The 25594-nt window shown below is 41.1% G+C and overlaps 4 protein-coding genes and 1 long non-coding RNA gene across 6 annotated transcripts in view; 2 read left to right on the top strand and 3 right to left on the bottom strand.

The window, feature by feature from the left end:
* The first annotated feature begins 3875 nt into the window (after positions 1 to 3875).
* LOC134073026 (zymogen granule membrane protein 16-like) lies at positions 3876 to 6749 on the top strand. Its single transcript, XM_062529958.1, has 5 exons — positions 3876 to 4004; positions 4284 to 4309; positions 4509 to 4561; positions 5347 to 5467; positions 5688 to 6749. Exons 3-5 carry the CDS (start codon positions 4510 to 4512, stop codon positions 6007 to 6009), a joined length of 495 nt encoding a protein of 164 aa, XP_062385942.1. The 5' UTR covers positions 3876 to 4004; positions 4284 to 4309; position 4509; the 3' UTR covers positions 6010 to 6749.
* Positions 6750 to 6889: 140 nt separating this feature from the next.
* On the bottom strand, positions 6890 to 9826 carry LOC134073025 (zymogen granule membrane protein 16-like). Its single transcript, XM_062529956.1, has 4 exons — positions 9767 to 9826; positions 8708 to 8761; positions 8280 to 8406; positions 6890 to 7827 (listed from the first exon to the last, which is right to left on the bottom strand). Exons 2-4 carry the CDS (start codon positions 8757 to 8759, stop codon positions 7476 to 7478), a joined length of 531 nt encoding a protein of 176 aa, XP_062385940.1. The 5' UTR covers positions 8760 to 8761; positions 9767 to 9826; the 3' UTR covers positions 6890 to 7475.
* Positions 9827 to 15414: 5588 nt separating this feature from the next.
* On the bottom strand, positions 15415 to 17288 carry LOC134072902 (zymogen granule membrane protein 16-like). Its single transcript, XM_062529780.1, has 4 exons — positions 17128 to 17288; positions 16701 to 16752; positions 16316 to 16442; positions 15415 to 15923 (listed from the first exon to the last, which is right to left on the bottom strand). The coding sequence occupies exons 2-4, from the start codon at positions 16750 to 16752 to the stop codon at positions 15581 to 15583; spliced, it is 522 nt and encodes a 173-aa protein (XP_062385764.1). The 5' UTR covers positions 17128 to 17288; the 3' UTR covers positions 15415 to 15580.
* Positions 17289 to 17589: 301 nt separating this feature from the next.
* On the bottom strand, positions 17590 to 20126 carry LOC134073193 (uncharacterized). Its single transcript, XR_009937250.1, has 3 exons — positions 20031 to 20126; positions 18423 to 18481; positions 17590 to 17856 (listed from the first exon to the last, which is right to left on the bottom strand). It is a non-coding gene; the product is annotated as an uncharacterized LOC134073193 (long non-coding RNA).
* Positions 19146 to 25594, top strand: part of samd12 (sterile alpha motif domain containing 12) — a 70487-nt gene continuing 64038 nt past the window's right edge. Inside the window, exon 1 of one of the 2 annotated variants that reach the window (XM_062530186.1) lies at positions 19146 to 19221. In XM_062530186.1, the coding sequence (XP_062386170.1) occupies positions 19209 to 19221 (13 nt within the window). In that variant the 5' untranslated portion in view covers positions 19146 to 19208. Of the gene's footprint in view, positions 19222 to 19777; positions 20071 to 25594 lie in introns of those variants that run through there. The other variant, XM_062530183.1, reaches the window with a different exon arrangement.

Genomic DNA, 25594 nt, shown 5'->3' with positions numbered 1-25594 from the left:
GTCACGTTTGTTTATGCTTGTTTATTTTTTTCCCAGAACAACATGCATTAGGCCTATGTTTTAATCCAGGACCAAACAAAACACACCAGCGAGTGAGCTCATCCCTCCCTTCAGTGTTCCCTGCAGAGAGCTGCTCTTTCACAGCGTATTCACACAAAGGCATGTAGCAGATTGTGCCAAAAAATTTATGGGCACCTCTAAATGAAAATAACGAGATTAATTAGGAACATTGAAACATCCACAATTACACACATACCCTTTCACAACACACCCTCAAATTTGAGGCTCATGGCATGTTGTACTGCAGGTTACTGTATCACTCTGTGCTGTGCTCTTATTCACCTTGATCTCAACCAGTGACTTATAAAACCATGGGAATTGTCTTGTACCATATCATCATGTCAGTAGATTAGTCAGTAGTTGATTTCAAGACAAGGCTCTTTATTCTTACAGCATATTCATAAACAACAGGAGTTGACCAAAAGTGCTGTACAGATGAGACAGGCAACTATAGAAGTATGTTCTGTTTGCAATATTTCTTTCACAGGAGGGCAGTCACATAAGAATGTGTAGATCTATGGTTGCAACTGCTTCATACTGCTTGAACCTTGTTAATTGTCACACAGACATATTTCTTTTCAGGACTTTCTTGTTTTTCTCATCCAAATTATATAATTGTTCAGTGTAAGACTTGTTTTGAGTAAACACTTTACATCCGACAAATATGAGGCTATGTTTGAGTTATGACCATACTCTCTGAGGAATTGATGATTGACGTGTGACATGGACAAGCAGTCTACGAAAGGCCAGAGCTGGGACTGTGACTTGACCCACAGAATAGCCTTCTGTACATCTAAACTTGTGTAGTTCACCCTCATGGCCAGATGAGGGTGATAGAAAGCAACAATTTCCTCCTGCATAGACAGGATCCTAAATGCTATGGCCCATTCTCAACCTCTCTCCTCGATGCTCGGTCCTCCAGGCTCGTTCCCACTGATCTATAACTATCACTGGATAGACTATCCCATTGTTGCCGCCCCATACCTTCATTCTTTATCTAGATCAGTGGGAACGAGGACCAAGGAAGGAAGGGAGGATATATAAAAGGACTAATGGGAGGCACCCTATGTGTCATGATCAATGGGATGCATACTTTAGTAATAGCCCCAGCCCTTTTAAATGGGTTGAAGGTACTCGTTGGATTCAGTCACAGTAAACTCAGAAAATAGCTCTCAGTGTTTCAAACTCTTTGAGAGAAAAGGAAGTCTGGGAATGTTTCCAAAATAGACACTCCATCTGTTCTGTGCTGACATCAAAAATGCTTTTGTATGTATCAGATACCTTTGCTCCCTATTGCTGGTCAGTGGAGCTTGTCAGTCACATGTGTGACACCCACATCAATCATCCATTTCAAAAAGGCATAAGCTACAAATTCTTCTTGTTTGACTTTTATTACACCTGCAATCATTGACTCACTCTCACTAACTGGTCAGGTTAATCCGCTCAAATCCTCTCCCCCTTGAAAGCCTTATTTTGTAGTTTCAGTATTCAGGGATGGGCACAAATACAGTAGCCACGACAGCTATCAAAATGAAATACTTTATTTTTTGCATTTTGAAAATGCCACAAGTACTCTTTAAAGAGTGCATGGAATCACTTTGCAAACCTTCCATATATGTCTATTCAATCTATTCTTTCATCAGTAGGCTACACTGACTGTTGATCAAGTGGACCGTGTTTGAGAGTGAGCCATACAAACAATCAACTCTGCTGACCTGCCTGTTCTGATCTCATGGTCTGATCTCAAATGGTACAAACTAACCACTGAACATATTGAGAACCACAGAAAGCAACCCAGTGCAGTTCTATTACCTTAAATGAATAAGGGCTTCAAACTCATGGTACACTTACATATGATATGAAGAATGAAGTCTCTGACATTGTCCATGCTTGACCAGAATGCTTGGTATTGCAATGGTAACACTGTTGATCAGGTGGGATAATAACCTTTTCAGTTGTACTGTATAAGTATGCACTAGATGGTGTTGCATTGTGTTGCTTGATGAGCAATGTTGCAGGGCAATCACTTCAATGGATTGGGTCATCTTCCTGAATCTCAATGTTCTGATCTGGGCAAATTAAGTCAGCACCAGTCAGAAGCTACATTCATCGTTTAAAAATATTGGTTTTGGCAAAAATATTTGGCAGTATTTTTAAACTACAAAAATATGCCATTAAAGTATTTTGATACAAAATATGAAGCCATTTTCTTCAACCCAATAAAATGAAAATGACAAAAATACCATCTGTGTATTATAAAATTGTGTACTTGTGTATTTAATATTTTAAATACATGCATCATATATACGGCCCATCCCTGCATGTCTGTAATTCACAGTCTGTAGCTGTTTGTATTGTCTTTTCAGTTGTTTCGACTGGATGTTTTTTGTCTCGACTGATCTTTGTCTTTTATCTGCTGCAGAACAGGAGCTTGCAGTACACCTTACACAGTCTTAACTGGGTAAAGCTGGTTTAACTGTAACTGAATTGTTACCTTTAATCCTTTCCTTTATAATACATGAAGTGATGCATTCCTTATATGAGATGAGTCTTAGAATGCTAATACCTGATTGATGCTTTCTCGTCACCCCATGCTGTCTCTTGAAATATGCAACAACTTTTCCCGTCAACATAGAAGGAAATACAACAATAACAACAACAACAATTTATATAGCGCTTTTCATGACACTCAAATTTCTGCAAGGAAGGAGAACCTCATTAACCACCACTGATAGATAGATGCATTGAATAATTGTTAATTAATTTCATAATTTATTTCATAAGCCTTTAATGAGGAAGTTTTTTTTTTTGTCTTCCTGCACATTGGCTGGAATTCAGAGGAATTCCATCTTCATAAAAATAGCTTGCTGACGTAAATGCTGTCATCTGGAAAGTTACCGTGTACCTCATTAGAATTAGTCATCAGAGTTCCCCTGTCACTGAGGAGAGTATGGAATGTGAACTCTGTGAACACCATGAAATAATATTATCAGCAAGGGATTTAAAGAGGATTGCAGACAAACAAAAATAATAATAAAATGTAACTTACAAAAAGTAGCTGTGCATTTACCAGAGATGAGAAACTGACTGATTGTTTTGGTTCCAGATATCCTAGTCGACTCGACAGCTTGCAGGACCTCCAGCTGGCCTAAGCACAGCCGAGACAATGCAGGCTACATCACAAAATGTGAAAAAAGTGAAAGGGCTAGAATGCTTTGAAATACTTCCACTGTCCATGCCTGACTGACCTTGGGGGCATCAAGGTTAATCAAGAGTACACAAGTAATCACTAATGTGTGTCTCTAAAAGATCACATGAGGAAATTATGCCAGACAGTATGGGTGACAGATACCGGACTGAAAAAATGTGATCCTCACACAGACAGGCAGACACACACACACACACACACATACTTGAGGTATGGTGCCTCAAGATGAGTTGTGCTGGAAACCACAACAAATAGCTTCATAACAAGGATGTCTTATCAAAAAAAAACAAGGAAACAAGGCATTGTTCCATTGCTATGTTTCTTCCTCAATATTAGTGTTTGTCTAAGAACCAGTTAAACCAGTGGGTTCTGTTTCTGTTATCTTACTAGATAGGCCTATAAAACCCTCCACCTACACATAATTATTTAAAATATGCAAAGTAAAAAAATCTGGAAGGCCCAGCTGTGGACTTCCAGACACACTTACAGGTACACACACACACACACACACACACACACACACACACACTTACAGGTACACATACACACACACACACACACACACACACACACACACACACACACACACACACACACACACACACACACACACACTACAGTATACTATAAAACTCTGCTCACTGCCTTGCTTTGAGCATTCGGAGTGCTCGCAAGCTTCTCATGTGTTGATTTAACCTGATTGCAGGACCTTAGCCCCTCTCTCCTCTCATCATCGGTACAGTATCAGCTTTGTTCCTTCCATCTTCCTTCACTCATTAATTGCAAGCAATCTTGAAAATGATCAAAATAATTCATGTGACTTTTTGTAAACATTATGATCATGGTTATTATTTAGGCTAGTTTATATATCATGACAATATAATTGATTCTAAATAATACATTAATGCAAATAATGTATATAATATAATTGATAATGAATACATGCATGTGTTTAATGTCATGAAATAGCATTCTTTTTTTTTTTTTGCATTTGATTTTTTTTCTTTACCTGCAGTCTGGTCTGTGCACTAAGTCAACAAGGTAGGTAATTCCATGATATAGCTATTCTATTTGTTTTTCTGATTTCAAGGCAGTGTACATTGAGGTCTCTCAGTGCAGAAATCAATAGTTCAGAAATGCTGATTTTGACCCACTGTTCTACAGTACTGTTCTTAGCACTTTGAGATCATTTATTTGATGTAAAGCGCAATATAAATAAAAAGTATTATTGTTATTACAGCATGCGGGCTCTGATTGTCTTCAGTGTTCTCGTGGCTGCTGCCTGGGCTGCACGTAAGTGGCACACACACACACACACACACACACACACGCACACACAGACAGACACACACACACACACAAACTAAACTAAACTGCACATTGACCACGCATACCATTAACCACATATTCCCAGTTGTCAGTTGTTGTCTATAACCAGAGACGGGGTATTTAAGGATCTTTGCTATAACTATTGTATAATTAGCATGGATGCATACGCATACAATAATTAGCATAAGATGCATGTAATCATGTTTTATGCAACCAATTCATGGGTCTCATCAGGTCCCTTTCCACAGGTGGGTTAATCAAGCACCATGCAGTCTGAATTCAGAATCTAGGAGCTTGATTTTATACACCTGTGGAAAGGAACCTGCTCCAATCCATGAATACTAACAAGCATTATGCAATATAATGACAATGTATTGATAATGTAAACCAGTGCCATTATAGTTGACTGTAAAAAAAGAGGAAACTATCCTCTGGGATGATCAAATTGTTTTATGTCCACCACAAGTCAGAGGAAATGACCACACCTACACACCTGTGTGTGTGCTGTGTGTGTTCACTAATTCGGTTAAATTGGGTTAAATGCAGAGAAACGAATTTCCCTCACGGGATCAAAAAAGTATATATTCTATTCTTTCTATTCTGATATACTGATATACCTAATTTTGATACAATAAAGGGCATATTTCAAAATTAGTTGAAAGTGCAGTGGAATGTAAATAGGGGTCATGTTGAAGCATTAATTTGAAGTTTTTAGTGACAAAGTTCTGTTTGCTTTGTCTCTTTTCCAGCTTCGACCTTCTCATTTTCCCCAGCCGTGGGCTCAGGATCTGGGACCTCTTTCACGGTTACAGGGGAGGGCCGCATCACTGCAGTCAAGATCTGGGAGAACTACAATGGACACGTCCGAGGGTGAGACAAACTACTAGTGAATCTGATCAAGGTTCAAGGTTCAATTCAGTATTTGTCCCAGATGAATTATTCCCTTAATGAAATGAGTCTGGCACTTGGGGTATACTAGCATGGTGCCTGTTTGGGCCTTATCACTATGGGAAACTATCAAACAAAAAAATGTTTCTGTCATCAGCTCTGTTTCACTGCATGTTTCGTGATTTTATTTCCTATCATTCAGCATTCAGCTCCGTTATGGGTTCACATGGTCGCAAGTTGCTGGTTATGTAAGCGGCACCCCCCAGGAGATTGAGCTGTTTGACGGCGAGTTCATCGTTCAAATCTCCGGCAAGTTTGCTCACTACATCCAGTCTATCATGATCGTCACCAGCAGAGGGCGCTGCATCATTGCTGGACAGCCATCTGGAACCACCTTCAACATGTACCCCGAACATCCAATGGCCGAGCTCCGGTTCCTGAGTGGACGCTTCCACGGAGGTCTCACCTCTATCGCCACCCACTGGGCAGTGCTTCCCATGGCCATGAACGGCACTTCTGATTAAAAGAAGAGAACTGAGAAGAATGGCCCGACTTAACTGCTTGCTCGAAGCAGTATATCCATCTGAAGGGAGCTTTCTTCTTGGATCGATTCAATTTATCTCAGGGATCCCACAAGCCTGTTGGCCATCTTTTGGAATTTTGGAATGACTGACACACATCTGTCCTCAGGAATGTGTCTGTGTTTCACGTCCAAATGCATATAACATACAGTAGCTAAAGTTGGGAAATTGTTCTGCACTTATTTTGTTCTCTACCTTTTCTGTTGCTAATGGACATGAGTGTGCACTGAGTCCATGAATCTGTCTTCCATGGGGGAGCTGAGAGATCATCACATGCACATTCTGTGTGAGAAATTCTTTCTTCTGTGAATTTGAAATGAATTTTTGAAAAATGTTCTTCTGTGAAATTGCATTTACAATGATCATCGGCATACTGCCAGATTTCTTTCAATAGGCACTCTTATTTCCTGTGTGAGTCCACTACTCTGACTTGTATTGGCATAAACCCATGCTCCAATCGGCAAAGCTGTGAAATTATTAAATTGTCATCAAAATAGCCTCTGTGAATGAATTAGGGTTAGACTTCTTAGCCCTTTCCCAGTGGAAGTGGATGACATTCTATTGTACAGCTTTGTCAACTTTGTCAGTCAAGGGTCAGTTTGATTTTATCACAGAGTTCATTATAATTAAAAAGTGATTTATTAAGAAGATTAATTAAAATGGAGCCCATCTGCATCAAGGAATGTTTGTTGTCTATTTTGGTTTTGAAAAGTGCAACATTCAGTTTGAAAATCACATTAATATTCCTTTAAAACTGTCCCCCGCCATAGCTCTTTCTGAAAGTAAATCATCACAGATTGGTCTGTGATTAAGTCCTAAAATACTTTTCATAATTAAAAACGCTGATTCTCCCTCATGTGAATCTTAAAATAAAGGTATTAAATTAAACATTTAATATGGTGTGTCATCATAGGTCATCACAGACTTTGCTTTTTAATGCAAGTTTAATGTCTTTCAATCAGTCATAATTTAATACATATTTGGTGAGATTAAAAGCACGGGAAATTGCATCACTGTCTAGATCTGTCTTTAAGCCCTCTGAGGTGAATGCACAGCATTTTATGACGGACACTCGCATAATCAAGTTTCTCAAGTAAACTATTGATTCATAGCACTTTTCATGCGCCAAACCACAACCAGCTTGGGCATTATATGAACCCAATATGAGAAAATGTTAACTCAAAAATACAAAATACTGATCTTGACAGATGTTAAAGGACTAAGTTAAAGATATTGCATCAGAATGTAAGACATTTATTAGTATGTATGAGACCTTGATATAAGAGATGACTGATCTTGACCGATTTTACAGGATAAAGTTATTAAATTAAAGATATTGCATCAGAATGTATATCTATGAGTACATAAGGACTCATACGAGGGCTTGATATGAGAATCAAGGGTGGCACCTAGTTCAGATGCATCATGCCAGTGGTGTTTCCTGCGCCATACGTCTCGTCCACGCTGGCAAAGTGGGCACCCAGGGAGGTGATGCCCGCACTGGTGAAGCGGCCGCTGAGGATCCTCAACTCGCTCTCGCTGTTGGTGGGGAGGTGAGTGAAGGACAGGCCCAGAGGTTGACCCGCGGACAGGAAACGACCTCTGTTGGTCACAAACTGCAGCTGGTAGATGAAGTTGCTGGGGTTGTACTTCCCTGACACCTGGACGATGGCCTCGCCCTCGAAGAGGGACATCTCCACACCGTCAGATGTGTTGCGGCCAACCCTAGGAGTCCAGGCGAAGCCATACTTCAGCTGAAATCTGAAAGCGATCAGTTGTATAAGAGGCAGGTTATTCTCAGTGTAGAGAGGGCTAAAAGTCTCAGCTATACAGTAAAGCTGACTTCCCTCTTTGACAGGAACAGCAACAATAGAGAAGGTGATATAAATGACCAAGGGATGGCGGCCATTTTTGGAGCTAGAGACTTTGCTCTTGTTATCTTCCAAAAGCAACAGCCAAACATGGCTAACATGCAGATCTCTATTTAGTTCTTTAAACATAAACTACAAAAGTAGATTTAAGTATTCTACAACTCTGACAGCCTAGTAGACTATTTGTTTTTGATCTGTACAACACACATGGAATCAGATAACTACAGTAAGCATGGCATCCTAAGTTTGCCTCTGACAGCCTAGTAGACTATTTGTTTTGATCTGTACAACACACATGGAATCAGATAACTACAGTAAGCATGGCGTTCTAAGTTTGCCTACCCGGTGACTATGTTGTTGTTCCGCTCCCACATTCTGACACCGGTGATGGGGCCGTATCCAGACGTGGCATACTGGCTTCCGGTGCCGCTGCCCACGGGTACAGAGAAAGAGTACCGATCCGACTGGTCTGTGAGAGACAAGAGGAGAGTTGTTCACACGTCAGGAAACGTTATCGCCCCCCCGTTGCCATAGCAACCCTCATTATCACCCGCTTTTTCACAGCTCATTCCCCCGGCGCCGTGCCGTGCGCGGTTTTGACGGTGTCACACCATCGCCCGCCGCCGCCGTTTCCTGCCGACATTTGCTGCTGTGAGGACTGACTCACTGCATGCGTTTGATGGCAGTCAGCTGCTGATTATGCGAGCAGTGCGGCGGTGCCAGGGTTCATGGCCTGTCTAGAGATGTCTATAAGGAGGCTATATACTCACACTCAGCCCAGGCGGTCGAGCACAGGAGACACAGGGCCAGCAGTGCAAACATGTCTGCAACAAGACACAACATGACCTTCACATCAACATTCAATAAGACACGTTCATATTCATAAGTAAGGATGTGTGAATAAATGTACAGTAGCAAATGCCTGTGTTAGCCGGCTCTCTGTTGAAATCAACAGTGCTCTATGAATAATTCTAAATTTCACCTGTATCATCCATGACCTTCAAGTAGGCCTAGTCAAGACAGTATTTTACAGTTGTGCTCATGTGTCTATGAACCCATGCTAAAGTTGACTAAAATATACCGTATACACACCCCTATATCAAATTCCCATAGACAGGCAGATTTCTATGTTTTAAAGGCCATTTATTTCATGGATCCAGGATAATATTTGGGGCAGCCATGGCCTACGGGTTGCCTGTTCGATCCCCGACCAGTCCACGGCTGAAATGCCCTTGAGCAAGGCACCAAACCCCTCACTGCTCCCCGAGCGCCACTGGTTGGGCATGGCAGCTCACTGCTCTGGGTTAGGGTGTGATTCACCTCACTGTGTGTTCACTGTGTGCTGTGTGTGTTCACTAATTCGGTTAAATTGGGTTAAATGCAGAGAAACGAATTTCCCTCACGGGATCAAAAAAGTATATATTCTATTCTATTCTATTCTAAAATACATCCTGATAAAGTTCCCATGACTTTTGGAATTGAAATAGCTCCACATAGTCACACCATTCATCAGAGGGGGTGTGTATACTTATGCCCCTATATCTCAAGGAATAACTGCTATTTATTTACAGCACATTATTCATTCAAAAAGAAAATTGGTGTCCTTAAACGTTGGATAATTCCACATTTTCTTAATTAAGGCATTGAGATCAATTTCCACAATATTTTTTATTCCTCTTTTTAGTCAACTTTAGCATGGGTTCGTAAAGTTATAAGCACAGCTGTAACCAATCTTAAAGCTAGCCGCAAGTGTAGTTCAAGGTGCTTCTTTGTTAATTAATACTTTAAAATACACAGCCTTAAAACATCTTGGGATTTGTGGCACTCACCGACTCTGTAGACGTTCAGGGTCCAAGGAGAAGTTGGATATGATCCTCTGAGCAGGAGATTCTGAATGATGTCTACTTGCCTTCTGTCTGCTTACATTTATACTGTATTTTAGTCAATAGTCATGTTCAGTGTATACAGTTCAGGTTACTCATCCATTGTTCGACAGGTCATTGCAAAACACTTCTATTACAGTATGGCAGAAACAAGAGAAAGGACATTTACTAATTGCGACATGTTTTCCAGTCAAGACAATGCTCAGACTTGGCGGGGACTTTCAGCCATTGTGTTGAGTTAAGATATATATTCCAGTATACAGAGGAAACAATGGCTTAGTTGTATATACACTGAAACCATATCCCTTGTGTGTCATCACACCATTTTTGGGGTGGATCTGTCTCAGTAGAACATAAAATAACAGAAAAGTGTGTTGAACATAAAACATCACTATTTACTGTACCACAGGTTTTATGATAAAAATTAAGATTTATAATTAATACTCAGTTGTACTTATAGTTGATCAGTTGTCCACAGTGCCTATAAAAGTATTCAACACCTTTGAGATGGGAGAAATACGGATTTCAATGAAACCCATGAATAGGACTTCCTGCTTTCAATGATGTAAAATTATGATTTTTACATCATTGAAAGCAGGAAGTCCAACATTGAAATCCGTTTTTCTCCCATCTCAAGGCAAAATGAGGGAATGATTATGCACGACCATTCAAAAACATGACTGGTTTTCTAAAGATACAAAGCTTAATGCTAATCGGTGAAATCTATCATTAAGGAATCTGTAAGGAACATGACAAATGTGCAAATCTGCCTAGAGCAGGTCATCCCCACAAACTGAGAGACTGTTCAAGATGAATACTGATGAGGGACGCCACCACAACATCAATGACAACTCTGAAGGAACTAAGGGAACTCATACTACCTGAGTTCTTAACCAGTCAAAGCTCTAAATATGAGTGGCAAAGCCCTTATCACATCTCAACTAAAGTTCGTCCAAAGATTTGTGGAAGGCTCCAAGGTCAAATGGAGGACAGTTCTTTGGTATGATGAGACCAACATTTATCTTTTTGGCCATCAGGATAGATGGAGGACACCAAACATTAAACATCATCACAAATGCACCATCTCTAATTTGAAGTATGGTTGTGGTAGCATCATCCTGTAGGGATGCTTCTCAACAGCAAACCCTGGAAGGTTGGTAAAGGTAAAATGAATTCAGCAAATATATGGAATTCCTGGAGGACAATGTGATTCAGTCTGTAAGAGTACTACACCTTGGCAGACGATTTGCCTTCCAGCATGATGCATACACTGTAAACTACACAGTTTAAAAACAACAAGGTGAATGATCTGAGTGGCCAAGTCAAAGCCCTCGATCCTATAGAAAATCTGTGGCTGGACTTGAAAAGAGCGGTTTACACGAGATTCCTTTCTAACCTGACAGAGCTCAGTTAAAAAAAAAAAAAAAATGGAGCAAAACGGCAGTTTCCAGATGTTTGTTTTTGTCATTTTATTTGTAAGGGACCATGTAAAGTTTTTTTTAACATAAATGTTTCCATTTGATGCACTGTACCAGAGTTAGCCTTAGGCTAATTTACATCCGTAGTCCCCCTAGCCTAATTGAGACCTATCCACACATTCTTTTGCATTATATATTTTTTAACGAATTAACATTACTTTCTAGAAATCTGCTTTTACTTTGACATTAAACAGGGTTTTTTGCATTATTTTTAAAAAATGGTCAAATTAAATTGGCCAATATTCCATTTATAAAAGCAACCAAAAGAGAAAATATCCATGGGGAATAACATCCACTATGTATAGGCAGCGTAGGCTATTTGAGAAGTGGAACAAGGAAATAGGTGTAGTAACAAGATAATGACAGGTGTATATGTAACTAATCGCACATGTTATACACAGGGATTTATTGCAAAATAAACTTGGCCTCAAGCCATGTTAATGGTTCCATTAATGCATTTCACCTCCTCGAACTAGCAAATGGAAACAGACAGAGACGAACGTCATTAAAGATCCTCCCTGCATACACTAACCTGAACAACCAGTCACAGGAGCAGTAGGCTACATTTCCTGATTCCATCTCCCTACTTACAGTATATCTGACCAGCATCTATGCGGGACATTTTTTACCGTTTTACAGAGAAATATATCTACATCACTCTCATACGATAGATAATGCACATTATGTTACACTTGCCCTCCACACTGTTCATTATTTTTGTCTTTTATATTACCTGTTTATTGCCTGTTCATTTATGTGTGTTTAGTGTGGCTTGCCTGTACTGTATAACTTACAGTACTGTTTGTGTATTGAGAACAGCCAGAACCAAATCTTAATCTGATTCTGGAGTCCCAAAGAACCAAACAGGATAAAACTACCTTAACACACTCTGTGGAAACCATATATTTAACCGGGGATAGTGCAAAATAACATATTAGATTAGACAAGTTAGACAACATATTCATTTTTGATGCCAGCAACACATTTGAAACAGTTGGTACATTCATGTTTACCACTGTCCTGTACCACTTCTTCTTCTAGTATTTGGAACTGGGTAGACAGATACAGCGCCCTCCACAATTATTGGCACCCCTGGTTAAGATGTGTTCTTTAGCTTCTAATAAATTCATTTTTTTTCCAAATAATATAGGACCACAATGAAAAAAAGCGTAAAATCCAACCTTTAATACAAGTGCATTTATTTAGAAGGAAAAAAATCCCACATTAAGAAATAATTATTCTTCATAAAATCACCTGTTCCACAATTATTGGCACCCCTAACAATTCCTAGGAAATAAATGTAATTAAAGTATTTCTGTCATTTCTGTCATTTCTACAGTAGTTTACAAAGTCAATCAGAGTATGTAGGAACATTTAATTAGTAATTCTTAACATCCTGTTTCCCTGAGCTATCAATATGAAGTGACACAGAGGCCATTTCTCTTCAACATGGGAAAGACAAAGGAACACACAGTTCAAGTAAGGCAGATGTGTGTCAACCTTCACAAGTAAGGCAATGGCTATAAGGAAATAGCCACTCACACACCTGCCCATATCTATGGTCAGAGGAATCGTTAAGAAGTTTAAAACAACTGGAACAGTGGTAAACAAGCCTGGAAGAGGACGCAAGTTTATTTTGCCACCACGCACAGTGAGGAGGATGGTAAGAGAAATAAAAAAATCTCCAAAACTCACTGTTAGAGAATTGCATCAAATGGTTGCATCTTGGGGTCACAAAGTCTCCAAAACAACCATCAGGTGCTATCTACATGCCAACAAGTTGTTTGGGAGGCATGCAGGGAAAAAAACCTTTCTCACTCAAAATCATAAGCACAAACGTCTGGAGCGGTACTGGGCCTTCAACTGGGACCGTGTTCTTTGGTCAGATGAGACAAAGTAAGAGCTTTTTGGCAACAAACACTCTAAGTGGGTCTGGCGTAACAAAAAGATGAGTATGCAGAACAGCACCTCATGCCCACTGTGAAGTATGGGGGAGGATCGGTGATGCTGTGGGCCTGTTTCTCTTCAAAAGGACCTGGGAACCTTGTTAGGGTGATTGGCATCATGAATGCTTTGAAATACCAGGACATTTTAAATCAAAATCTGGTGGCCTCTGCCCGAAAGCTGAAGATGTATCGTCACTGGGTCTTTCAGCAAGATAATGACCCTAAACATATGGCCAACACAGAAATGGTTCACCAGACACCGTATCAAGCTCCTACCATGGCCATCTCAGTTCCCAGACCTCAACCCCATTGAAAACCTGTGGGGTGAGTTGAAGAGGAGAGTGCAGAGGAGAGAACCCAGGTCGTTGGCTGATTTGGAGATTTTGTGCAAAGAGGAATGGTCGAAGATCCCTCTTTCTGTTTTCTCTAATCTTGTGAAACATTATAAGACAAGATTAGGTGCTGTTTTATTAGCAAAAGGGGGTTGTACAAAGCATTAACATCAGGGGTGCCAATAATTGTGGCACACATGATTTGATGTAAAATAATTATTTCTTAATGTGGGATTTTTGTTCCTTCTAAATAAATGCACTTGTATTAAAGGTTGGATTTACGCTTTTTTTCATTGTGGTCCTATATTATTTGGAAAAAAAATGAATTTATTAGAAGTTAAAGAACACATCTTAACCAGGGGTGCCAATAATTGTGGAGGGCGCTGTAGTTGCTAAAGTTTTGAGGATGACATTTTCCCCATCCTTGCCCGATAAAGGCTTTTTAGCGGATCGGTTTTGAGCCTTCTTTGAACATTTTAGATGGAGCACCAAACTGTTCATAGACAATGACCATTGGATGCTTTCTTGAGCCCATGCAACGATTTTCACAAACAGGTCTGTTTTTGATGCAGTGTCATTGGAGGTCCTGAAGATCACAGCCATTCACTACTGTTCGAATACAACAGTATCTGGACTGTTTGTATTCAATGATAGATGACGAAATACACTTTTTGTTTTCATTGAGGATTATTACTCGTTTTACTGTTGCTTTATATAATTGAATTATATGATTATTTGCAATATAAAAGAATATACAATATTTTCTCACACACTTTTTAAAAGAGTCACGGATAGCTCTGTATCTTCACTTCTGAGATATTATCAGGGATGGCACTCTGGCTGTACAACTGAAGCGTTCCGTCTGCATAGCTATCACCTCAGGTGAAGCCAACTGCTGCGGGAGACGTAACACGAGCGGAACGCTTCAGTTGTAGGCTACAGCCAGAACCGGTGTTCTCTGTAAGCCTCTCTGGGAGGCTCAATGGTGTTTTTTGCCCCCAACTGCACCTTCCAGGCAGCACAGCCTAAAAGGCACTACCTTTACCCTGTTCCTAACCCTAACCCTCTCAACCCTCATCCTACCCCTAAACTGAGGGGAAGGCAGCGCTGCCTGGAGGGCACCATTGAGGGCATAATACAAAGACCCTCTGGGATACCCAATCATAATTGTTCCTCCTTTAGCTTCCTTTAGCATTACAAACTTTCCCAGCCTTTTTTTGTTCCCATCTCTATTTTTTTTTTAAGTGCGTTGCTGGCATCAAATTCAAAAATGAATTTTTTTTCATATATTTTTTTCATGAAGCACAATCATTTGTCAGTTTCACATTTTGATATGATGTCTACTGTATGTTCTTTTTACAACTAAACATAGGTTTATGTGATTTGCAGGTTATTACATTTTATGCAAAATCCCATAAGGGATTTTTTGAGGTTATGCAGTTGGGTTTACCACCGATATTTATTCTATTTTTTTACTTTATCAATCCACTTTATGGATTTTTTAATTATATGTGTGATAAATTGTTAAAGCACTATATAGAGGCATCATATATGGAGGGAGAAGTACAATACAGTGCTCTTCCTCTTTCCTTTTCTCTTCTCCGATATCACGTTCATCTCCTATCTCTCTGCTATCAGAGGCAGTCCAATACGTAATGACAATTCCCAGGTAAGATAAGCTATAGATAATAAACACCAAACATGTGTTATGTGTTTGGTCTTTGCGTAGTAATTTGTCATATCAAATTTCAGCATACACAGTAAAAGATAATAAAAGGTCAATTACATTTCAAAGCTTAAATTTATTTCAGAACCCATTTAAGGTTTGATTATACAGATTTCAGCAGGGTATAGCGTTTATATAAGAAATAGGATTTATGCTGACAAAAACAGAAGAGTTGAAAGTGGAGAGCTGAGAGTTTCCAAGAAGTCTGAGATTTGAAGACTTTCAGTGTGACATTTCCAGAGGAATTCACAATCATTTATATCCGCGTTACATGAGAGTTAGCTCCGTCTTTCTGCCAGTGCATTGCCGTTGGACGCGTCCACTCTCGCCCAGTGAGCCCCCAGAGAGGTGATGCCATTGGCGTCGAAGCGGCCACTCAAGATGCGGAGCTCGCTGCCACTGTCTGTCGGGTAGTGGTTGAAGGACAGTCCACTGGGTTGCCCAGCTGAGAGAAAGCGCCCCCTGCTGGTCACAAACAGCACCTGCTGTATGAATCTGTTAGGGTTGTATTTTCCCGACACCTGCACTATGGCCTCGTCGTCAAAGAGAGATATGTCCACTCTGCTGCTGGTATTGCGGCCTATACGAGGAGTCCAGGCGAAACCATACTTCAGCTGAAACCTATACAGGCAGAATAGAAGCCAGTCAATAATAAATATAGAAAATGAATAAACAACTTTTGAATATCAAGATCTTGATGTGCATGATGGCATGACTAATCTAATTACAGTAATTCATAGGACTTAATAAAAGCTTATTTATGTGCATCAGAGGTACATCCAAAATGAAAATATAATACAAAACACATAACTTATACTCTTAAAAAGAGCTTTTAAAGAATCCTTTTAGGGGTTCCTTTTATGAACGCTTCAAAATGGTTTAAATAACCATTTAGGTGTGCCATATACTGTATAAAATAGAGCATTTTCGTTTCTATACAGCACCATTTTCCATCCCTAAGAGTATAGATAACTTATAGCATATAACCTATGCAGGGACTGTGGGATGTTTACCCAGTGATCTGGTTATTGTTCTGCTCCCACACTCGGACCGCGGTGATACGTCCCTCGCCAGAGGTGGCATAGGCGGTGCCAGTGCCTCTGCCCACGGGCGGAGAGAACGAGTAGTAATCCATCGCACCTGTGAAGACAAGGAGACGCATGCCCAGAACATCTGAGTCATCACCAAAGCTCCCGCCTTCAGCACAGTCTGTCTGGCTGAGAACTGACTGATAAGGTCAGGTATGATATTCTGTCAGGATCCCCAGGATCCTTATTTTGACTTAAGCTTATTGTGATATCTGCAGAATATGTACTATAATAGGACTATACACAATCCTACGGCAGAGTGTGTAAGTTCAAGTTCAAACACCCACAGTATGGAAGCACAGATACTCACCCTGGGCCAGTGTACTGGCAACCAGAAGAGACAGAGCCACGAATCCGAACATCTGTATGAATAACACAAGGAGTAAGCAATCATTACAAACCTGAAATGAATGGATATGGAATGAATTGCATTCAGTTTCTACAATTAAGTACATGTATTTGTAACATTATTACATAATAAATCGATCTGTACCCATCCCATGGATGCTCAGAAAGGCTCCATATGAACCCTTTGCTAAAATACTAATGAATCAAATTGGAAGACCTCTCTGAAAATACTATTTTCTTATACTGATGTTTGACACTCCCAGAAAAGTTATTCAGCCTGGTTCAGCCTGGTTGTTTTACCCACAACTAAACTGATCTCAAAATAGCTACAGAACAATGAAATACGGGGCAGGGAGATAAAGAGTTCACCTATTTGAAAGTATACTCACCGTCAGACTGTCTTTGCAGTGTGAGATTTAGAATGTCTTCTGAGAGAGAACTTTACAGACTGGAGACTAATGCAGAACACTGGAGTTTAAGGGACACACACACGTTTATACCAGTTTGCCTGGTGCTTTTGAATAGGCGTTGAGTGACTTGTCTTTGTGTTTGCTCGCCTCAAATCTGTAGCATTGTCTTTTCGCCATTATTGCGTCACATTTAATGAGATGGAAAACAACAATGACTCTAGAATTGAGTAATGTTTGTCCTTCTGGTTCAACTTTATGGTGACCAGTATTTCCAATTAAATCTGGGGCTTACAACTTTGTCACATTTAACATGAAATTGAATGCAACATACAGGTTTTGAAATATGACAGACCGAATCAGTAATCAGAATATTTTTTCATGGTAACTGTGGCCACACCGGCCATTAAAATATATGGAACACATACAGTAGCTTTCAGGTTTTAGCTATAAACATTAAACCCTAGACAAGGTAGCTAAATTGTTTGGAGCTGCAGCTTTGGTCACTTTATGGCAATATTCAGATTGGTTCATGTCAAGACAAATTCACCTTTGAAGTCTTTACCCAGTGATCTGGTTATTGGTCTGCTCCCACACTCGGACTGTGGTTAAAGTAACTTGTAATCTAACTACGTCCGTCTCCAGAGATGGCATAGGCGGTGCCAGTGCCTCTGCCCACGGGCGGAGAGAACGAGTAGTAATCCATCGCACCTGTGAAGACAAGGAGACGCATGCCCAGAACATCTGAGTCAGCACTAAAGCTCCTCTGCCTTCAGCACAGTTTGTCTGTCTGAGAACTGACCGATAAGGTCAGGTATGATATTCTGTCAGGATCCTTATTTTGACAGAAGCTTACTGTGACATCTGCAGGATATGCACTATAATAGGACTACACAATCCTACAGCAGAGTGTGTAAGTTCAAACACCCACAGTATGGAAGCACAGAAAATCACCCTGGGCCCGTGTACTGCCAAACAGTTTGCCTCATGCTTTTGAATAGGCGTTGAGTGACTTGTCTTTGTGTCCATATATTTTACACCTTAAATCTGTTGCATTGTCTTCTTGCTATTAATGCGTCACATTCCATGAGATGGAAAACAATCTCGACTCTACAATAACAATAGAATAATAAAAGAGTAATGATTGTCTTCATGGTGACCAGTATTTCCAATGAAATCTGGGGCTTACAACTTTGTCACAATGTTATTCTTCGAATCTGGCCTGCGATGTTCAAAGGTCGGGGAGGCAGGTATCTGTAGCTCTCCAACTAGCCTACCTTGACCTCTGCACCCAGGATAGAAATGGTGTTCAACTTGGTTCCTGTCATCTTCACCACTGAAAAAATAATAGCGATTAGAGCTATTATATTTTATAGATCTAGATTAAAAATGATTTATTATATTTGTTACATGAAAACAAAGGCTAAAGGATATTATCTGTAGGCCTATGGATAATACTACTACTACTACTACTACAGTAATCAGACCGCTAGGCCCGGCCGGTGAGTGTGTAAAGCGAGTAGGCTATAATGTGGAAGGAATTGATAGCGAATCACAGAGTCCGTGCACTATTTTATTCCTCTTTTGCTTACATCCACCAGCACAGACGTCACAGCAAGGAGAGAAACTAATCGAACTGGCTCTACCGACTTCTCCAAACAAACTTATCTTTCTTTACATGCAACTCGATCTCACTGCTTTTGTGCTACACAGTGTTCCCTGCATTCATGAAAGAGAGAGAAAGATCCCCAAACACACACATTGTATGAACTAGTGTTCTATCTTACAATATCTCTCTGTTGCCATGTGTGCAGCCCTTTCCCATCACTGATCAACTGACCAATTACAGCCTCACCCTTCGCACAGACCCACCTTGGGTAAATAACTACAGCCCCCACAATTCTCCGAGCAAACAGCGTTCAGTTCTTTGCGGTGCGCACCACTTGACAGTGGCTTGCCTGCAGCAAGTGTTAACAAGCGACACGATTGTGTAGAATGAGGATAGACTGAACACAACAAAATTGCGCCCGCGTGAATTATGAACGAATTGGAGAACTAGCAGAATGGCTGTTGAAGGTAAGCATGGCAAACTATTATGTGGCGTTTCCGAACTGAACAAATATCTGTTTTTCTGCAGTGAGGGATGAATTGTACGACCATGATAAAAACAAGGTGCACAGTCAAGCGTGGATGCTTGGACCGGCGAGCTTAGTCTATGATTGGCTAGTGTTAGTAGCGGCTCTCCAGCAGATCTTTGTCTTCCTAGTACACGTCCACAGCATACATTACTGTGATGGTCTGAATGGAGCCTGCATGAGCTGAGATGAACCGAGTCACATTCTTTGAAGATTAGCGAATATTGTGTATCATTGAGCGTCTTCATTTTCTCAGCGAACTCGTTCGTCGATAATGCATGGACAAAGCGGTGCATTTGGAGAGATGCACTGAGATTTCGAAAAGTACATAGGTTAAATCGTCAGAAATCCAGCAGCAACGCGTTTGCTGGACGTTAGTAGCCTATACTATGTGCACAACCAACTGATGCACATAGTCTAATAGTGCAACATGTTTCGTAATATAATTGACAAGTGTTGGTAACTTTAGCTCGCGCTGTCCTCTCGGTAACCTGGAAGCGTTAAGAATAGGAATAAAAACCTGCTGTTTATTGGCAAGGCACCACAACGTGTCGACCTAAGCCCTCACCAAGGCCCTTTTGTGTAATCGTGACTCCCCAGGAGTTGAACCATGGGGGCTAACCTGCAGCAACACGGCCGAAATTGATACCTTGCTTAATAGTTTTGCCAGGCGTGCGTACGACTGGACATCCACCGAAAGCCAGACGCGTATAAGCAGTTGCAGACATGATGCTCGGGCAATCACCTCACCTGATAGGGGGCATTCTCTGGATTCAGAATCCCATGCGAGGTAGGTGTGCAGATTTGTTGTTTTAAGTATGCAACTTCAAGATGCGTGGTTTGTCAATACAAGACAAGTGTGAGGAATCATGTGCATGTTAGACAAAGACAAACCGGTTCCTTATCATTGGTATCAGTCCGCTAACAAACTCGCTCCAGCGGTTGAGATGATGGTGTGTTTTCGAATTGTCTACGTGTCAGACACTTTTGGTAATCCAACCTGTGATTTTGGCCCACATCATCCTCACCACAGCGTTATGGTAGTCAGGTAGCCTACATGACATTTCGCCTGATTAATACTCACTGGCCGTGCGGATACCTGTGTGCCAGACTCGTGGCCCGTTTTGTTTTGGAAATGATGGAGCACGGTTCAAATAGCATGCATTTCAACATACGTTACAATCTTCAGGTTGCGAAGGTATCAACCTGTTTTGATGATAATCAGGGTTATCACGACATACTTTCGTCGGTAAAATAATTGAACAGCATGTGCTTATTCCTGAGACTTACAGTAACAGCGAATAATATAAGCAAACTTGGTCCAGGGCAATATAATATTCCATTATGGCTGACTAGTCATTCATTTTTACAAACCTGAGCCAGGTAGGTCAGGCTGATACTTGTCATCTTAATAGTGACACTATTTGGTTGGAGGGTCTGTCTGCTCAGGTTGATTAGTACACCACCAGCCAGGATGACCTCTTACCTCAAACGTGTGTCTCAGAAACTGGACAGGTGAATGTCTGGTGTCATCATTATGGTAACGCTAAGCCTAGAGCCATGGAAGAACTTCAGACACAGGCCTGATGTCATTTTCTCTACTTGCTGAGGAAGCAGAACACACCGAAAGATGGACTGTACTGTAAGCAGATGGTGTTAATGATTCATAGCAGGTGAAATGCTGAAGCTGATCAAACGTGCAGTTTCCGGTTTTATACTCCAAAGTATTTTGCCTCATTATGGTGTGTTCTTCCCCCCATCCCTTTCAGACATTACAGGCAGAAAGAAAACATAATGGCAGATTTGAACTTTTGTTACCTTCTCCCAAGAAGGTTATGTTTATGATGTGATTTTTCCGTCTTGTCTGTCTAGCAGCAGGATTACACAAAAACGACCAGATCGATTTGTATCTAGCCCAGGGGTGTCAAACATAAAGCCTGGGGGGTCCACCAGCTTGCCAGCAGGTTTCATATGGCCCCTCAGATGTTTTGGGTAGGAAGGGGAAATTAGGAAAAAAAATATTCACGTCCAGTTGTCTTCAACAATGTATAATAAGCAATATATCATATGACACATTGATTAAACATAGAACTGCAACCATCCTCAGGAAGGAAAACACTGAAAAATCTTACATGGAGTTAGAGTACTTCAAGAGAGAAATGATAGCAGTTCATTTGTACTTGTTTGCTCATAAGTGGGCATAGTAAAGTGCTGTTTAAGAGGAGCATATCTTCAAACTACTCTCTGATACCCATGCAGAAAAATGATAATGACCATAGCATTGGCGGCCCCCACAAGGTCTCTAATATGAGTTTGACACCACTGATCTAGCTCATTCAATTGTGTAGTGGCTTTTCAATCTCAGAGCGAATCCACAAATTATACTTCTTTGGCTACAATTATATCGTATTTCTTTATAGGTTAGCATTGTCAGCAAGATCGGCCTCTCTCTCCATGTGCCCTTCTAGCATTTGGAAACTTACGTTTCTTTGAATTATGCTTAATTATTAACATGCTAGAATAGTATTACAGCTCCTTGATATCTGAAGGTATATTCTCTTTCCTGTCAGTATGAGTATCTTCTGTACAGTCACTGTACACATTGTTGTTCCAGATGTGTTATGTACATTCCAGCAAAATCAAAGTCATTGGTTTTCATGTAAATTCTCATAGGAATTACACAGTGATTTCAATCTTTGTTACTACATGTTCATAAACAAGGAGTAGGACATTTAGAATAATGGGAAATACTTGTTTAGATTTCAATTATATTTTTTGAATGGTCATCAGTAAGACAGGGCCAAAAGACCTTGTGGGTTCTGAAGATTGGTTGGTAATTGTAGGTTGGTAACAGTTGTATGTTCAATATCTGGCTTCCATGGTTTTGCCCTTGAGCAAGGCACTTAACCCTGAGTTGCTCCAGGGACAACAGCCCTTCTAATATGACATGTGTAAGTCGCTTGAGATAAAAGCATCCATTAAATGAATAAGTGTAATGTAAATGCAACTGTCTGGTGTGTGTGTGTAGCCCAGTGAGTGCTGCTGTGTCATCATGACCCACCCCCTCCAGAGGTCGGGTGGTGTACTGCGGCTGGCAGTCATGAGTGGTGGAAAGGGCAGGTTCCCAAGTGAAACACCCTCCTCCGTCAGCTGATTCAGCCATCCCAACATTTCCTAGTTTGCACAGCCTGGAGGTAGTAGCCTAGTCATTAGCGAAGCCCCTAACCCCCCTCAGATCTCAGTCCTACTGAGAATCACACTGACTAAGCTGCTCTCGACTGACAGACTCCAGGCCATACCTCTGTGAAATCTATGAATGGACTGCCACCGCCAGACTCGCCTGAGAGGTTGGCATCTTGAGTTAATGGGGGGGCAATGGGCATGTTTTTTGTTCAGTTTTTGAACACAATATATTTTTTTAAAGCAAATGACCCTGCAGTATGAGAGAGGCTTTAGAGATGGGAAGACATGATACAATAGGACCGTGTCGCTGCTCAGAATGATTCATGATGCAGTGGTGTTACAGAGCACCCTCAGTTGCACAAAGAGCTGAAATGTACCCCCCTACAATGGTACCGCAAAATGTGATAAGTACCTACCTGTGATAAGTGCAATTACGTGCAACCAAAAGCATGTTTACATGTTTTGTCATCTTTGTTTTTTATATTGATATTACTGTAGTTTAATTGACGATAAGCCTCTCGATGAGAAAGTTAGGTGTTAAGGAAGCAAGTGTCTGTCCTGCAAAAGATGAGAGCTTCTGGCTTCTTCTTTCTTCTTTATCCTTAATAAGACCCTTGCTCTATGACGCTCCTCTCTCTCTCTCTCTGTCCAGCCCCTACTTTGATACTGTTTGTCCACAGTAGAAAATAAATCCTAATATCCCTCATAGCCAAGGCTGTGATGTGCTGCTAGAGAGAGACTGTTTGTCAAAGCCTGAGAGTGGGATGGCTAAATTGAGGCCCAGATAGCGGGATAGGCGGCTTATGCATCCTGACAGGCACTTTGTTGTCCCCTCACAGTGGCCTCTCTCAACTTTTTTAATGCCTCGGGGGGATCAGGAGTCCCTGAGTTTACGGCTGCCAATGCATGTGGCACCCAAAAGCATTTGTTTAGGTCGGACTTAGGAGTCCAAGCACATCACAGAGGCCTTGAGGTAGTCTAGAGGGAATTGGGATTGAATGGCTTCTTACCTGGAGCACTTGATAGAGGATTGTGTTCTGAATCTGGAGCCATAGAGAAAAGAAAGACAAAAAACATACTCAAAGTGTCTCTACCTTGTGCAGCCATTTCATTTCCAGTAAGGGTCATGAAGAAGGCATTATATAACACTGAGTAATGCCCCTTGAGAATTGCAGTGAATGAGGAATGAGTTGATACAAGGGATCAAATGTTCTCAGAGCCTCTTACATATGATTTAGCACTTTGGGATGTGTGGCTAATTGGATTTTTGACTCAGCAAGGTAGCAGAGGCCAGTACTTTGTCTCGAAATCGGAAAAAAAAATCTCAGCTTCTCATGCAAAACCCAGGAGCTTATTACATTCGCTGAGTCTGGGATCAATATGGATTGCTGGATGATGCTTCTATTTATAGCTGTGGCCCATTCTATTTTTTTGGAGTGAGGCCACTTCCTCATGAAGAATAAGGGCAAGGAGGTGTAGGCCTAGTCTAATTTTGGATCTTATTAATATTCAACCGAAAGGAGGCTGAGGCAGTGGGACTGAATTACGATACGGCGTGTGGCATAACGGTGCACAAATCACTGTAGACTCACTCAAGACATTGTGATGGCAAGAAACTATGTGGGTCTGTTTGATGGAGCGAGGGGTCGGGGAAAGGGGGGTGTCTCAATGTCATCGCCAGACAGCTCATTGATTTGTTGTCTTAATCTGGCAAGGGTCGTATAAAATTCCCATGAACCCCCCCTCATCTCGCCGCAAGATATGGCCACCGTGAGCGATGGTTATGGGCTAGAGATGAGGCAAACCGTGCCGGCGGTAATTCCAGCAGTCAGTGTTACACTAAATCAGCTCCCTCGAACAGAAGTTCGCCTCAAAAAATGCTGTTGGCACACGGAGCGAATCAATACTCATTGCTATGGAAATCCATACCGACCTTCAGTCTTGTATTTGCATGTGTGCGTCAGTCGTTTTTGGTGCTTGGTATGAAAATTTAGGGTGATTCAGAATGGCTAACAGTGCTGGGGAAAAGTGCTTGAGTTGAAATGTTGGCAGTGAGGTGATGACTGGGTGATATTTGAAAGCCTGTCTGCAATAGACTTTAAAGAGTCATAATTAATTCATGCCAGGTTCCTCATGGCAGGGCTTTGAGAGGTGACTGCAATATACAGTTTCAGAGATTGACAATCACTCTATGGTAACACAGTTCCTCTTCGCCATGTCCTAAAGAGGAACTTTTAAAAGTTCTCCTTTGCATACCTTGATGGAACCCCAAATCAAATGTTTTGTAGAATCATAAAGGTCACATTTAAGATTATCTTATTTTCTAATTGATAATACAGAATATTTGAGTTGAAGTGAAACGTCTACCTTGTATGAGGTAGTCATTTACCTAAGAGAGTGTATTTTGTCCCTCAGCCAACAAACCTTGGAAAAAATTCCATCGCCCTATTTTTAGTAAACAGCCTGTCACATCAAGGCACGCTTTGTCCCTCAAAGCAGGAAGGGGTTTTGAAAAAGCGTCCAAAAGTTCTTCCGCCTTTCTGAAATATTAATAGCTGTCCTTATGCTCCATATCTCTGTAGCTTTTGAAATCTATTAATACTGCTTTCCTATATGCACTTGTCTTTGTATCTCATGCCACAAAGTGATTGTCGTTTTATTTTTTTTCTTGTAACAGTGGCTCACTCAGCAACGGGCTCATTTTTAGCTCAGTTAGCGTCTGTTTAAACTGGGTCAGTTTTCTCTCTTCTTTTTGTTTTTTTCAATTTTTTTTTGTGAAAGGGTAGAGGGGGAGAATTAGTGCAGAGCAGGGTGCATCTGTGTCTGCTGTGGGGCCATGGCAGCCAAACAGATCAGGCAGAGGGGAGTGCGTGTGTGTCTGTGTGTTGGTGTGTGTGTGTGTGTGTGTTGTTGGTGCTGTGGAACTTTTTTCTCTCTCTCTCTCTCTCTCTCTCTCTCTCTCTCTTTCTTTCTATCTGCCTCCTCCTTTGGCGCAGTGCTAATGTTGTACGCGCTGTCAGTGTGAATTAAGGGCCAGACGGCGCAAAAAGCCAGATCCCCAGCCGGCAGGTTCTCACGGACGGACGCCCAGCGACCCGGGCCAGGCCTCGGCTGGCCAGCACCCAGAGCGC

The sequence above is a fragment of the Sardina pilchardus genome, chromosome 24 (genome assembly GCF_963854185.1).
Source record: "Sardina pilchardus chromosome 24, fSarPil1.1, whole genome shotgun sequence".
Classification (NCBI taxonomy): domain Eukaryota; kingdom Metazoa; phylum Chordata; class Actinopteri; order Clupeiformes; family Clupeidae; genus Sardina; species Sardina pilchardus.
The sequence above is the reverse complement of the archived record's forward strand: the minus strand, read 5'-3'. Positions and strand labels throughout refer to the sequence as shown.